At 45.7% G+C, this 16,425-nt stretch overlaps 1 protein-coding gene across 3 annotated transcripts in view; it reads left to right on the top strand.

Annotated features, from left to right (window-relative positions):
- The window catches only part of RHBDF1 (rhomboid 5 homolog 1), an 864,530-nt gene that overhangs the window by 677,647 nt on the left and 170,458 nt on the right, over positions 1-16,425 (top strand). For 2 of the 3 annotated variants that reach the window (XM_063430225.1, XM_063430226.1), the window contains one exon: positions 8,747-8,810. The exons of the other annotated variant lie outside the window; for it this stretch is intronic. In XM_063430225.1, the coding sequence (XP_063286295.1) occupies positions 8,747-8,810 (64 nt within the window). The remainder of the gene's footprint in view (positions 1-8,746; positions 8,811-16,425) is intronic. 3 annotated transcript variants of the gene reach the window in all.

Raw genomic sequence — 16,425 nt, 5'->3', positions numbered from 1 at the left:
GTTCCAAATAATTTTCTCACAAGAATATTACATCAATGTATAAAGACCCAGAAATTCCAGATAAGAAGACCCAGGAATGTTTTGAATTGCGGACAGAATGGATTTCTCTCAGTTTATGTGGAAGCCAAGATTATGAATTTATTGTCCAAGAAAGGTGAGTATGAAGAAGCTGGATGGCCTGAGACATAATTAGAATTTTCTCAATCTAGCTTATCTATTAGACGACCATTTGTGTCATGATCTTGGTAAAGCACCAAAGAGGCCGAAGAAAGTCGGAAAAGTGAGGCATCTAAACCGCCATTTCTTTTCCCTGCCAAGTAAACTAAAGAAAATTCAGGTGATATTTTGCAATAGGCGCTGTCAGGTATGCATTCTTTAGATCTAGTTTGTAGGGAAGAAGAGTAAATGTAAGAGCTTACAATAAGGATATGATCCAGAAGATGCACCAAATCACCTCTGAAAGACCAGGGTCATAAATTATTGAGGAAAGAAGGCCAGTGTTGGTTGACAGTCAGTAACTGCAGGCCTGCCTGTATAGGAGCTTTGGTTCTAAATGTGAGGTGCAGCCTGCCAGATGGTTGCTGGACTCTCATAACCAAGGTGAAGATTTTTCATTAAAACACCTCTCATATTTGATTGTGCCTTGTCTAAGGCTGTACATTTCTGCACATAGGATCCCACTTCTCTGACAAATGTTTCACCAAACAGGTACCCTTCAGCCTGAGCAACAGGTTAGTTCACTTAAGCTCACTATTTTCAATAGAATGGTCTTCGGCGCTCAGTAGCAACCAGTGTTCACATTCAGGGGCGGTGCCACCATTAGGCGAACTAGGCATTGCCTAGGGTGCCGGCCTGCTGGGGGTGCCCTCGGGATATTTCCTGGTGGGCTCCCCCTGTCCTGGGCCACAGGGCTGGGTGAGCGGCTCTTAAGACGCCCTCCCTCATCGCCGTGCCGATCCTCCAGGCCCCCAAAGATGGTGGTGCCCAGAGGAGCCCTGTCACAGGAGCCCCAGGAGGTGGCCATCTGGCCACCTCAGGGCACCCCCTAAGTTGTCCTTCAGTATGGCTGAGCAGGCACCTTCTTACCTTGATGACAGGTGCATGCTCTGCCATCAAATGCTGGTGACCAGGAGAATGCAGGCGGTGAGGGAGGCTGTTCTTGCAGTCTCTCACTCCTCCCTCGTGCACCCTCTGTGATATGACGTCATTCTGGCCCCGGCATACTAAACAGCAGGCAGGAGGAGTGAGGAGCTGCCTCACACTGGACCCCAGGGAGGTGAGTGTTTGACTGTCAGTGAGTGAGTATATGTGAGCATGTGTGTATGTCTGTGAGTTTGTCAGTGAGTGTCTGTCAGTGAGTGTGTGTCAGTGAGTGAGTGTCTGTGTAAGTGTGTCTATCAGTGAGTGAATGTATGTCTGTCAGTGAGTGTGTGTGTAGGTCTGTCAGTGAGTGTCTCCCCCCAAGCCCCTTTGTGCTTCTCCCCCCCCCCACAGTCCCTCTGTGCATCTCCACCCCCAGCCCCTCGCCCCTCTGTGCGTCTCTTCCTCTCCCAACCCCCCTATGTTTTTGGCCCGCCTCTACCCCCGTGCATGTCTCTTTGTTCCCCCCGCCCTCCTGTGCCTATTAATATCCCTTCTGTACCTTTTATTGCCTCCCCTCCACTCCCGAACCTTCCATACCCCCTTTCCCTTCTGTGCCTTTCAATGTACACCTTCCCCTTTTATTGTCTCACACCCTTCCTGTAGCTTTTATTGTCCCCCTTTCCTTCTATATATTTCATTGTACCCCCTCCTGTATCTTTCATAATCCCCTTTAATGTACATTTTACTGTCTCCCCTCCTGAACTTTTCATAGTCCCCCATCACTCCCTGTCCTTTTTTTTTTACCCCCCACCTCCTGTAAATTTTATTGTCCCCCACTCCTGTACCTTTTATTGTCTCCTTCCTCTCCCCTCCATACCTTTTTATTGTCTCCCCTCCCCTCTTGTTCCTTTTATTGTTATCCCCTGTATATTTTATTGTCCCTTTTTCCCTCTTGCACCTTTTATTGTTGCCCTCTGTATATTTTATTGTTCTCCCTCCCCTACTGTCCCTATCCCATCGTACCTTTCATTGTGCCCTCCGCACCTCCATCCACTTGGCTGACCTGGAGGTCCACAGCGAAGGATATGGTTTCTGGTCCTGGTCTGACAGGAATCAGTTTGTTGCATTTCCTGTCAGACCGGGTAAGTAGCGTTCTACCCGCTTGGCCATGCTGCACAAAGTGACCGTCATGCGGGGAGGGATGTAATTGGTGCTTTCCTCCTTCAGGTCACCCGAAAATCGTGCCCCCTGGGCCGCCTTAAGGTAGCGTCAGCCCTGTGTGTCAGCATGTGTGTCTATCAGTGAGTGAGTGACATGAGAGGGGGCAAAATTGATCTTTGCCTAGGGCGGCAGAAATACTTGCACCAGCCCTGTTCATTTTACAGATGAGACAATCAATGCTCTGAATCCAGCCTCATACCATCAGGAGGTCAGCCTACAGAAAGGGCAGAAGAGAGGACTGCAGCTCACGTGTAGGGAGAAGGAGGGCCACAAAGAATGCTAGCAAGAAAGCATACAGTCACATCACCTTAACCCCTTAAGGACCAAACTTCTGGAATAAAATGGAATAATGACGTGTCACACACGTCATGTGTCCTTAAGGGGTTAAAGGACCACTCTAGGCACCCAGACCACTTCAGCTTAATGAAGTGGTCTGGGTGCCAGGTCCAGCTAGGGTTAACTAATTGTTTTATAAACATAGCAGTTTCAGAGAAACTGCTATGTTTATCAATTAGTTAAGCCTTCCCCTATTTCCTCTAGTGGCTGTCTCACTGACAGCCGCTAGAGGCGCTTGCGTGATTCTCACTGTGAAAATCACAGTGAGAGCACGCAAGCGTCCATAGGAAAGCATTATGAATGCTTTCCTATGTGACCGGCTGAATGCGCGCGCAGCTCTTGCCGCGCGTGCGCATTCAGCCGACGGGGAGGAACGGAGGCGGAGGGGAGGAGGAGAGCTCCCCGCCCAGCGCTGGAAAAAGGTAAGTTTTACCCCTTTTCCCCTTTCCAGAGCCGGGCGGGAGGGGGTCCCTGAGGGTGGGGGCACCCTCAGGGCACTCTAGTGCCAGGAAAACGAGTATGCTTTCCTGGCACTAGAGTGGTCCTTTAAGGATGGAGCCACACCAGACACATTGACAAGTGTAGAGGAGCAGCAGTACACACAATATGCAGTACATATGCTAATTATATAGAGAAAATACCTAAGGAAGCAGTACACAGAAAATAGAAATAACCTTAGAGACCAGCGGTCCCTGGCAGTGATAAAAACAGTAAGACCAGAAATTTGTCAAGCTTTCTCTGCTTTTTTAAACCGCAACCCTACCTTACACTTTATCTGGGCTGTTCATCTGTTTTTTTAGTGATCAGCTCCTTTCATTACTGTTACAACGGTTACTCACCTGGTTGGTATTAGCCAGCCTCATTTAGTAATCAGTGAAAGCAGGGCCGGCCTTAGGGTTGTGCGGCCGCACAGGGCGCCATGGGCCAGGGTGCGCCATGTGGCCAACACAGCTCGCACATGGCTGCCTGCCTGTGTGTGTGTGTGTGTGTGTGTGACTGCCTGCCTGTGTATGACTGTCTGTCTGTGTGCCTGCCTGTCTGTGTATGACTGTCTGTGTGCCTGCCTATGTGACTGCCTGCCTTTGTGTGACTGTCTGTGTGCCTGCCTGTGTGTGTGTGTGTATATATGACTTTCTGCCTGTGTGTGTGACTCCATTTGTGTGTGTCGCTGTATCTGTGCCGTTGTGTGTGCCTTTATGTGTGACTATCTACCTTTAACTGAGTGTGTGTGTGTATGACTGTCTGCTTGTAATGGAGTATGTGTGCCTGTCTGCCTTTAACTGTGTGTTTGGCTCTGTGACTGTCTGCCTGTAACTGAGCATGCGTGACTGTCTGCCTGTAAGTGTGTGTTACTGTCTGCCTGTAACTGAGTGTCACGTATTCATCTGCTTATAGAAATGTGGTTAATGATATTTACTGTCCACAGGAAAAGTTGTTCCGAGCAGCAACCTAATCCGCAGAAGGGTTAATGCTAAGCAGCAATTATGCAAATGAAACCTGGTAACTGACTTTGGGGTCAAAGGCCGGTTACAGCCTATCAGAACTAAAGGAGGGGTATTTAGGCCCAGTTCTCATCCTGCTCAGTGCCCTGTCGTGGTTTCCCTTGTGGTTGTCCGAGAGCGTGTTCCTGTTATTAGTTTTCTACCTGGTTTTTGACTTTGCCTTTGGCTTTGTTTATTGACTTCTCTATATTCTGGTATCCTGACTCCTGGCTTTCCTCATCGCTGCGTCCCTTTCTGTGTTCCCTGACCTCGGCTAGTATGTTTGATTATTCTATGTACGTTAAATCCAGCCATTCTAAGGACCTGTAATACGTCACTTATTTGTCATCTGGGCTATACAGTTCTACGTGCTGGATCAAACAGTAATCCTGACACTGAGCATGTCTTACTGTCTGCTTGTGTCTGTGTGTGTGACTGTATACAGGCAACTTGGTGGGGGGGCGCCATGAAGACTTGTCGCACAAGGTGCCTATGGCCTAAGGTCGGCCCGGAGTGCAAGCTATTTTAGCAGCAAGTTTCCGGTTTTCAAGAGCATTTTCTGTGATTGCTGTGTTTACGTGATTCAGCTGAGTTCCATTCTGGTTCCTGATTTCTGGCCTTGTTTCTGACTTCCCTGATCTCTGTTCTCCTGATTTCAGCTCGCCTGACTGCCCTCTTTGGTTTCTGACTCCGGCTCACCTGACTGTCCCCTTTGTTTCCTTACCCGGTTCGCCTCCTGGACTGAGCTTATGGACTATTTTTAAAAATTTTCTATTTATTATTAATAAGTTTGTTTGGAATCTCACTTTCTGTCTCTGTCTAGTTCCTAATCCCTAACATGATCCAAATACTTAACTGACGGAGCAGCAAAGAAAGGGAAAGCGGACAATGACGTTTTGTCCCTGCCTCTTGTAGCATTGGGTTTATTCTGATTGGCTAATCTGTTATTTAGTGTATGAAGATATTCTGTGCTCCCACGTTTTCCATAGATTTGTTTTTCAATTGTTCTTTCTTTCTGCTGCTGAGGGAAATAAAGAGAGAGTGCAGCATAATATGAGCATCTGTGAGGCTTGAACATTGCAGGGAGAGGTGGAAATTATGTTTTTCTTTTGTTAGCTGGGTTTCTGCACTAAGGCCTAAATGTTTTAGGGAGAGGTGAAAATTAAGTTTTTCTCTTGTTTGTCATTTTGCAAAACGGCAATGTTTACCTTGAATGGTTAAATATGCCTATAGTGGCTTTCAGTATGGCAGCCACTAGATGCGCTTCCACTGCTCTGACCAAGTAAAACTCAGCCATATGACGCGGAACTTATAGGAAAGCATCTAATTCAATGCTTTCAAATAAGATGCATTGGATGTGTTCACAGGTCCGTTATGCTCTTCAGTGAAAATAATTGGAATTGGACCATTGTCGAAGGACGTCATGCGTTGATGACATTGTGAGAGGAGGAGAGATGAGAAGCACCAACGGTGTCTAGGGACATTAATAATGCTATAGTGTTCATTACAGAGTGCTACAGAGTTCCTTAGTAAGCCAAGCAATCAGAGCATTCTGACAGGCAACTCTCAAGAGAATTGAGCATGTCAGAGTGCTCTGATTAGGTGGCTTACAAGCCAGCCAATCAAAGTGCTGTCACTGTAAGCGATTTCAGAGGAAAATGCCCCATGCGGTGCAACTACAAACACTTAGTCTTATAAAGACTGTCTCCATCCTGAGATCTCAGTATGCTCTGAGCCCTCGTGGGACAAAGATGGATTATTTATATAATGCCTATTTATATTCACGCTTCAGAAATTATGGATTTTACTTTGACTTTTTTGGGTGCTGAAGAAAAGAAGACTTCTGGTAAGTGTGTGTGTGTTTGTGTATATGTATATATATATATATATATATATATATATATATATATATATATATATATATATATATATATGTATGTGTGTGTATATATATATATATGTATGTGTGTGTATATATATATATATGTATGTGTGTGTATATATATATATATATGTATGTGTGTGTATATATATATATATATATATATATATATATTTTAATTTACAGGCATTAGTTTAATGACCCCTCACTTTTTAGGGTGAGGTGGAATACGTAGAGTTATTTAATTTTAATGGTGGAGGGGTGGCTAGGGGATCGGGGACCACTAGGCACCCTGGCCCACTGCCTTGCCACTATTAGGGGGTGGGTTGTAGAGTGTAATAATACATAAAAAAAACACTTGCTGCCTATGGGTATTGCATGAGAGATACTAAGCCTTTCTTTAAATATTATAATTAGGACCCTCAATCACTGCCAATGGATGTGGGCCAGGAGGAGGACATACGTCCTCCCCTTATATTATAATAAACTCATCCACTGACCACAGGTGGTGGCAGGTGGAAATATTAGGATGTCCTCCTTTTATTTTATTAAATTGACCTAATTTGCTGGCCATCTGGCCTCCTGATGTCTACTGTTATTTTACATTCCCCAGGATTGGGTCTTTCTAGTGGGTCTTTCTGGGCAATGGCTGCCCAGTTGCTAGTTCTAAACATTTAGGAAATATGCCCCACCTGCCACATGGCCACTGAGGATATGGGGAGGTTTCATGGACCACCATAGTGTTTTATTTATTTATTGCCAGCAGGCAAATAGTACTTCAAATTATCATTCACCTGCAAAAAAAAGTAATTTTGTAAAGGATTCAGAGGTGAAAGCACTGATTAAAATCCGGACACCAAATGCATCCTGGCAATTGCTGCATATTTGCTTGAACTAATTGAATTCCGAGCGTATTTAGCTTTAGTAAATATGAAAATTGCCATTGCAGTCAGAATTCAATTATTTTCACTGGATATTGTACATACAGATTACATCCAGGGTTTAGTGAATAACCCTCTAAATCAAATCACCAGTTTTGGCCTAAATTTTGCAATTCAGGTTTCACTATCCTACAGTTTGTGTTACATTAATAAATCCCCACAATATTTTGTTGGGTTATACCTTGCAAGTTTTCATTTACCCATAGGCTTCAAACCCTCTTATCAACTTTTTGTCCGTTTTTAACACCATCTCTTTGCAATGTGTCCATTTTTGTTAGTGTAGCTTACCCTTTTTCACAATGTTTCGTGTGTGTATATTTTTTTTTCCCTGATGTATTCTCTTTACTATGCAGGAAGTTAATAATGGGGCCAACATAGAAAAGTTGGAAAAAGTCTTCATCTCACCTTTGCTATTTTGTTCCAAGTTTTAAGAGACTTCTCAAATCACTATTTTGTTAGTAGACCAACATGCACCTGCCTGCTTCTTCTTTTTATAAGCAAGACATGCATATAATATAAGGAGACAGAGGAACAGGGAAGCAGAGAAACTGCTGAGACCTTTTGAGAAAGCAGACCTATCTAAATAAATACAGTGTCTTATATACACACTGTGGTACATAGACACATTGCCTAATACATACACACACAACGTACTTACGTACTTAATAAAATATTCATCCCTAAAGAAAGTGGCCAGGCTGACTGACAGCCTACCCCCTCAAAATATGGGGAAGGTCCCCAGGTCTTAAATTTTCTGGGACAGCACCCCGACATGCATGAATGTCTTGGCAAATGTGAGACATATGTCACCTATGTGATTGCTACTTCCACTTGCTTATGACTTTTATTCATAATAAAACAGCCCACAAACATATTCTCACATAGTTGTAGTTCTGAGGGGCAGTACAGATGCTGCAGGCATCCCTCTTAAAGAGCACCCTAGACCATTGCCTAATTCATAGCTCTGGCTGAAAAATTGTCCAATTTTATGTTTTTTCTAATTCCCTTAAGCTTTGCTGCTATATCAATGCCATAATAGCAAATAAATACAAAATTAAGTCCACTTTCAGATGTACAAGATATAATGCAATGTGTAACATGTACACTGCGTGCTGGATTATGCACATTTAATTTTTTTACAGGCATTGGCTCCAGGCTACTCATGTTGTTACTTTATGCATTCCCTGGCATAATGCAGTAGGAAGACTGCAGTGAAATGTAACTTTTAGGCATGGCTAGTGACATAAGACTTGACAGTTTGAGCCTTGCCACGCCACAGAGCATATTTGATGTGAAAAACAACTGCATTTTCTAAGCAATGTGGGCCAGTAACCCTGGTCTCATTGTGCACATTTATATTTTCAGAAGCTGCATGAGTGATGCATGGTTTACATTAGCTTTGTGATTTCCGTATGTGGCACAAATAGAGACTATGCAAAGTGATGCCTGCCACACATTTTGAACCCTTGTTTACAGCCAGGAACACGATTGGAGTGACTGGTGAGGGACAAACGACCAGCTGTCTATACTTTTGGAAATTGTAAGAAAATGTTTAGTAAAGAACAAAACCTGAGGCCAACTTGTTGAGATTACAAATGTCACCACGTTCTTGTAGCAATGCAAGTTGTAAACCCTAATCCACACTCAAACATATTTTCCTAGATTCATACAGTAATATTTTGTTAAACTAAAGCTAAATAATGTTGGAAACTGGTTACAAATATCTAACAGATAGTGACAGGTGATTAACAATTAAGGAAGATTGCATATCTTTTATAAGATTTTTATTTTTTTGTTTTTAGATTTTGTGATGAACCAGCCTCTGTCCCTCCTCATGAATGGCCTGATGACATAACAAAATGGCCCGTACGTATTTTCGTAAACTAAAAAGAATGCATTTAAATGCATATATATTAGAAATTAGCTTCCAACATTTTATTGCGAAACAAATGCTGCTATTTTTATTATTGTAAATGTAGTTTTAGCATCATCCTAACGTTAAATATAGTTTTGTAATTAGAATATTATTATTATTATTATTTATATAGAGCTAATAAATTCTGCAGCGTTGTGCAATGGATGGACTCACAAACATGTAATTGTAATTAAATGTATTTTAGAATATGTTTTTTTTTACATAAATAGATCATACATATATACATACATTTCCTTTAACGCCCATATCGTGGGGAAAAGACCATATCCTTAAAATGGCTTAATGCATCATATTTAGAACTAGAAAAGCTACAATTTCTGGGGAAATTGTGTAAAGTGTTCTTGCCTCCACCAGTAGTCTACAACTGGAGTGGGCGGAGTAACTGGGTGGAGTGGCTTGAGTAACTGTTGTGTGGTTGGAGTGGCTGGAGTAACTGTGGAAAGGTTGGACTGGGCATAGTAACTTTATGAAACATTGATTTGCTGTATTGTTGTAATATTGTATGTTACTGTTTTTCTGTTACAGGTATAACAAATTGACTAACATGGAAATATTTTTATTAAATGTGATCACTTTTGTGGTTAAGGAAGGAAGGTTCCCACAGGAAATGCTAAAGGCTAATACATTACCAATCTTAAAGTCAGGAAAAGAGCCATCTGATGTGAAAAGCTATCCTCCTATTTTGTCTTATTAATGTCGACATTAAAGGGACACTATAGTGCTCACTTTTGTGTTATCAAAACTGTAGGAATGACAGCAGTTTCATCTAGCAGCCTCTGTGTTCCGAAACACTCTGCTGGCTGCTCACACACCTGGGTTCCTATGGCAACTCACTCTACAGCAAGGGCAGAGAAGAACAAACTGCTCCAAATTGCTCACTTCACTGGCGGTTGCCATCTTCAAACGGTCATAGTTTAAAAACTATAAATATAAATCCTACAGCAAAGAGCTTTATATTGTGAGAATCACAAGACCTAGACCTACACTTTGATGTATAATATGTCTCTGAAATATAAAAAATTAAGGCACAGTCGCAGTTTAGAAATTGCCCTTTGAATTTGAGGTGGCTAGAGAGGAGTTTCAATGGATGGCGTGAGTTGCAAACAAATGGTCATATTGTGAAAACTATAAGGACTATGGCTTAGCTGTAAACATTTTTAGTGGCAGCAGGGATAGCTGAACGTTTTGATATACGATTTGTGTAGGTGGGCCTGAAAATGAGCGAGTGGTGGCAGTTTAGAAATCATGTCCTGATTTTTCAGCTTTTGCCAGCTCCCACTCTAGCTTTGCCATTCATTCCTATGGGACAAATTTCGCCACAAGAACGACGATATTCCGTGAACCATTCGGCGAAACGTTCCACAAAGTAATAGCAATCCGATTGGGAACAATCTGCACGTTTTGGTAATTTTTTGTCTATGTAGTGTAAAAACTGTGGGAGGAGTTAGGTTGGCAAATTTGGCTATAATAATAATAATATATATGTGAGATAACATTAAGTGGTCTTGCTATGCAAGAACACTTAATAACTAGAAAAGCTACAATTTCTGGGGAAATTGTGTGAAGTGTTCTTGCAACCTGCTGGCCATGGGTTTAGATTATATTCCCTCGGGCTGTAACAGTCTGTCACAGCCCGAGGGAATGCAGGACAGAGCAGCTCAGCTGGAGGCTGGGGGCTGTCTGTGGCCGGAGAGAGCACTGACAGGCTCCCCGGCACAGGCCCCGCCCCCAAATGAAGCCCCGCCTCCCGCACACAAGCCCTACCCCTGCCGTTAAGCAGCAGCCCATGCTGCTGCTGGAAAGCATGGAAGAGATGGCTGACCCCCAGCAACAGCCTCCAGTGACAGGTAGGCTTAATGTGCTTGTGTGTGTGTGTGTGTCTGACTGCTAGTGAGGAAGTTTGTGTGTCTGTATGTATGGACTCAGCCTCCCTACCACCCTCCCCACCACCCTCAGCCTCATCACCCTCCCTACCGCACTCAGCCAGCCTCACCACCCTCCCCACCCTCACCCTCCCTACCACCCTCAGCCTCCTCACCCTCCCTACCGCCCTCAGCCCCACCACCCTCCCCACCACCCTCAGCCTCACCACCCTCAGCCTCCCTACCAACTTCAGCCTCACCACCCTCCCCACCACCTTAAGCCTCCCCACCACCCTCAGCCTCACCACCCTCCCCACCACCCCCACCACCCTCAGCACCCCACAACCCTCAGCCTCAGCACCCCACAACCCTCAGCCTCAGCACCCCACAACCCTCAGCCTCAGCACCCCACAACCCTCAGCCTCAGCAACCCCCACCACCCTCAGCCTCCCCACCCTCCCCACCACCCTCAGCCTCACCACCCCACCAGCCTCAAAAACCCCACCACCCTAAGCCTCAGCACCCTCAGCCTCACCACCCCACCACCCTCAGCCTCACCACCCCACCACCCTCAGCATCACCCTCCCTCACCACCCTCAGCATCACCCTCCCTCACCACCCTCAGCATCACCCTCCCTCACCACCCTCAGCATCACCCTCCCTCACCACCCTCAGCATCACTTCCTCACCATCCTCAGCATAACCCCCCTCACCATCCTCAGCATCACCCCCCCACCATCCTCAGCATCACCCCTTCACCCCAACCACCCGCAGCATCACCCCCTCACCACCCTCACCCTCAGCCTCACCCCCCACCCCCCTCAGCCTCACCCCCACCCCCCTCAGCCTCACCCCCCACCCCCCTCAGCCTCACCCCCCTCAGCCTCTCCCCCTCACCATCCTCAGTGTGTGTATGGACTCAGCAGTCTATGTGTGTGTGTATGGACTCAGCAGCAGGACCGCCATCAGGGCATAACAGCCATAACGGTTGTCATGGGCCCGGCGGTCCTGGGGGGCCCGAACTACTCTGGCAGTCCGAGCCCCACATTCCTTATGTGCACTTATATATAATTTTTGCTATATATATGTGCACAGAGGGCCCCCTGCTACCTGTACATTGAAGAGGAGGACCAGCAGCACACTCTGTCCGCCTTTCCAGCTGCTCTCTGTCTAACTTCCCTACGCCCTGCGACCGCCAGCGCATTGCCATGGGTTACCATGGCAACGCTCCGCACAGCACGCAGACCTGTCTCGCGAGAGTTAGTCAGAGAGGAGCTGGAAAGGAAGACAGTGTGTGCTGCTGGGCCCCCTATTCAATGTAACGCGGCTGGCTCGCTCCACCATGCTACCGGACCCCCAGGGAATGTGATCTCCCCCCTCCCTGGCACAGTAAGAACCAGGGAGGGGGGGAGGGGAAATTGAAATATACACAAATAAATAAAAAAAAAAATACTCCCCTACCCCCTATTTTACACACACACACTGCATCCTTACAAGTACACACTCTGCACTACACACACTACATTCACTAAACACACTCTGCACTACACACACACTATATTCACTATACACACTCTGCACTACACACACACACACACTACATTCACTAAACACACTTTGCACTACACATACACAAACACACACTACATTCACTAAACACAATCTGCACTACACATACTCACACTGCATTCACTATACACTCTCCGCACTCACTACAAACACTACATTCACTAAACACACTCTGCACCACACACACACACACTACATTCACTAAACACACTCTGCACCACACACACACACTACATTCACTAAACACACTTTGCACTACACACACACACTACATTCACTATACACACGTTGCACTCACTACACACTACATTTACTAAACACACTCTGCACTACACACACACTACATTCACTAAACACACTTTGCACCACACATACTCACACTGCATTCACTTTACACACGTTGCACTCACTACAAACACACTACATTCACTACAAACACACTACATGCTCTATACACACTACATTTACTATGCACACTACATCCACTACAAAAACACACACTCTGCATTCACTATACACACCTACATTCACTACACACACACTCTGCATCTAATGCATGCATACAAACATTACATACATTACACAAAACGTACAATCTGCATCCACTATACACACTGCATCCATGACACACATTCTACATCCACTATACACACACACACCCTTCATCCTTGTGGGTAGCTCGGGGCTGGCCCTGGAGGCCCAGATCTTGAGCTGTGTCAGGGGCTGTTACAAATGGCTATTTGTAACTGGCCCTTTAAATGAAAAATTGCCCTGCTTCCCTGGATTGTGGAGAAGCCTATTTGCCAGCCTCCTGCCTCATGACTATGGCCCCTGGAAGATTGTGCCCCTGAAAATGTATTAACTTTTATTGGGTGTGTATGGCCCTTTAAGAACCGTCTGGGGACATATTGTGACTTTGCTGAACAATACCCCTTTAAGACTATGTCCCCAGACCTGTAAAATAACTTGCCCCTGGCTCTCTCCCACTTGGTTCAGTAAATAGGGCTTTTTCGCATTTGGGGATCGTTTTTTCGCATGAAATTGACCGACCGCACAGCCCAAATCTATGGAACTGTTTTGGGCAGGAAATTGTGCTTGCGGTCGGTCATAAAGGACTTCCAGCTAACTTTTGATCCACTGGAGGGATTTGGCTGATTTTTGGAAGTGTTTATGTTTGATGTATGCTGAGTCTGAATATGCAACTTTTATTGAAATTGAATGTATGGTTTTAAAGTTACAGTGTGTGTGTAAAAACTATATTTTTATTGTATGTAATAATTGGTTTAACTGTTTATCTGAGGGGAGGGAATGTGTGGGCTGCACCAGATGTGTGATTGGTGATTTTATGCCTCCCCCTGGGAGTGTCCTATTTGCATGTAACCTCAATAAAAGCCAGGCTGGGTGTTCCAGCATCTCAGACCTCTTCTGACCCTCTAACTTGCAGCCTCGACTCATGTTTGTAGGGGACAGCTATAATCACTACAGGGATTGCTATGCTCTTCATACTCCCTTAGCTGTTGAGCTCTTGTAAGAGCTCTTGTTCCTGATCCTGCTTCGCTCTACAGAAGGGAGAGGTTCACCTACTGGAACCTGGAGCCTGGTCGTAGGTCCAGGGCGCAGAGCAGACGGCGAGATACCAGCCCAGCAGCGGTGGTTCGGGGAGTCTGCAGTGCTTATGGTGGCTGCGGTGCTGATGGTCCTTTGGTGAGCGCTAGGAGCATCCTTTCTACGGTCCAACTTCCAGCCAGCCTGGAGGCAACCGTAACAGGGGCCCTAAAATTTCTGATGGCAGCCCTGCTCAGCAGTCTGTGTGTGTGTGTATGGACTCAGCAGTCTGTGTGTCTGTGTGTATGTCTTTGTGTCTGTGTGTCTGTGTGTATGTCTTTGTGTCTGTGTGTATGTGTGTGTGTATGGACTCAGCAGTATGTGTGTGTGTATGGACTCAGCAGTCTGTGTGTGTGTCTGTGTGTATGGACTCAGCAGTCTGTGTGTATGGACTCAGCAGTCTGTGTGTGTGTGTATGGACTCAGCAGTCTGTGTGTGTGTATGGACTCAGCAGTCTGTGTGTGTGTATGGACTCAGCAGTCTGTGTGTGTGTATGGACTCAGCAGTCTGTGTGTGTGTGTGTGTGGACTCAGCAGTCTGTGTGTGTGTGTGTGGACTCAGCAGTCTGTGTGTGTGTATGGATTCAGCAGTCTGTGTGTGTGTGTGTATATGGACTCAGCAGTCTGTGTGTGTGTGTGTATATGGACTCAGCAGTCTGTGTGTGTGTATGGATTCAGCAGTCTGTGTGTGTGTGTGTATATGGACTCAGCAGTCTGTGTGTGTGTATGGACTCAGCAGTCTGTGTGTGTGTGTGTGTGTGTGTGTGTATGGACTCAGCAGTCTATGTGTGTGTATGACCTCAGCAGTCTGTGTGTGTGTGTGTGTGTGTGTATGGGCTCAGCAGTCTGTGTGTGTGTATGGACTCAGCAGTAAATGTGTGTGTATGGACTCAGCAGTCTGTGTATGTGTGTGTGTATGGACTCGGCAGTCTGTGTGTATATGTGTGTGTATGGACTCGGCAGTCTGTGTGTGTATATATGGACTCGGCAGTCTGTGTGTGTATATATGGACTCGGCAGTCTGTGTGTGTATATATGGACTCAGCAGTCTGTGTGTGTGTGTGTGTGTGTGTATGGACTCAGCAGTCTGTGTGTGTGTATGACCTCAGCAGTCTGTGTGTGTGTGTGTGTATGGACTCAGCAGTCTGTGTGTTTGTGTGTGTGTGTGTGTGTGTGTGTGTGTGTATGGACTCAGCAGTCTGTGTGTGTATATATGGACTCAGCAGTCTGTGTGTGTGTGTGTGTGTGTGTGTATGGACTCAGCAGTCTATGTGTGTGTATGACCTCAGCAGTCTGTGTGTGTGTGTGTGTGTATGGGCTCAGCAGTCTGTGTGTCTGTGTGTGTGTGTGTGTGTATGAGCTCCGCAGTCTGTGTGTGTGTGTGTGTGGACTCAGCAGTAAATGCGTGTGTGTGTGTGTGGACTCAGCAGTAAATGTGTGTGTGTGTGTGGACTCAGCAGTAAATGTGTGTGTATGGACTCAGCAGTAAATATGTGTGTATGGACTCAGCAGTCTCTGTGTGTATGGACTCAGCAGTCTCTGTGTGTATGGACTCAGCAGTCTCTGTGTGTATGGACTCAGCAGTCTGTGTATGTGTGTGTGTGTGTGGACTCAGCAGTCTGTGTATGTGTGTGTGTATGGACTCAGCAGTCTCTGTGTGTATGGACTCAGCAGTCTGTGTGTGTGTATGGACTCATCAGTCTGTGTGTGTGTATGGACTCATCAGTCTGTGTGTGTGTATGGACTCATCAGTCTGTGTGTGTGTATGGACTCATCAGTCTCTGTGTGTGTATGGACTCATCAGTCTCTATGTGTGTATGGACTCAGCAATCTGTATGTGTGTATGGACTCTGCAGTCTGTGTGTGTTTGGACTCAGCAGTCTGTGTGTGTCTGTATCTAGGACTCAGCAGTCTGTGTGGGTATGGACTCAGCACTCTGTGTGTGTGTGTGTGTGTGTGTATGGACTCAGCAGTCTGTGTGTGTATGGACTCAGCAGTCTGTGTGTGTGTATGGACTCAGCAGTCTGTGTGTGTGTGTGTGTGTGTGTGGACTCGGCAGTCTGTGTGTGTGTGTGTGTGTGGACTCAGCAGTCTGTGTGTGTATATATGGACTCAGCAGTCTGTGTGTGTGTGTGTGTGTGTGTATGGACTCAGCAGTCTGTGTGTGTGTATGGACTCAGCAGTCTGTGTGTTTGTGTGTGTGTGTGTGTGTGTGTATGGACTCAGCAGTCTGTGTGTGTATATATGGACTCAGCAGTCTGTGTGTGTGTGTGTGTGTGTGTATGGACTCAGCAGTCTATGTGTGTGTATGACCTCAGCAGTCTCTGTGTGTGTGTGTGTGTGTATGGGCTCAGCAGTCTGTGTGTCTGTGTGTGTGTGTGTGTATGGGCTCAGCAGTCTGTGTGTGTGTGTGTGTGTGTGTGTGTGTGTGTATGGACTCAGCAGTCTGTGTGTGTATGACCTCAGCAGTCTATGTGTGTGTATGACCTCAGCAGTCTGTGTGTGTGTGTG

Source organism: Pelobates fuscus, chromosome 8, assembly GCF_036172605.1.
Source record: "Pelobates fuscus isolate aPelFus1 chromosome 8, aPelFus1.pri, whole genome shotgun sequence".
In the NCBI taxonomy this organism is placed as follows: Eukaryota; Metazoa; Chordata; class Amphibia; order Anura; family Pelobatidae; genus Pelobates; species Pelobates fuscus.
This window is presented reverse-complemented; position numbering and strand designations above follow the sequence as displayed.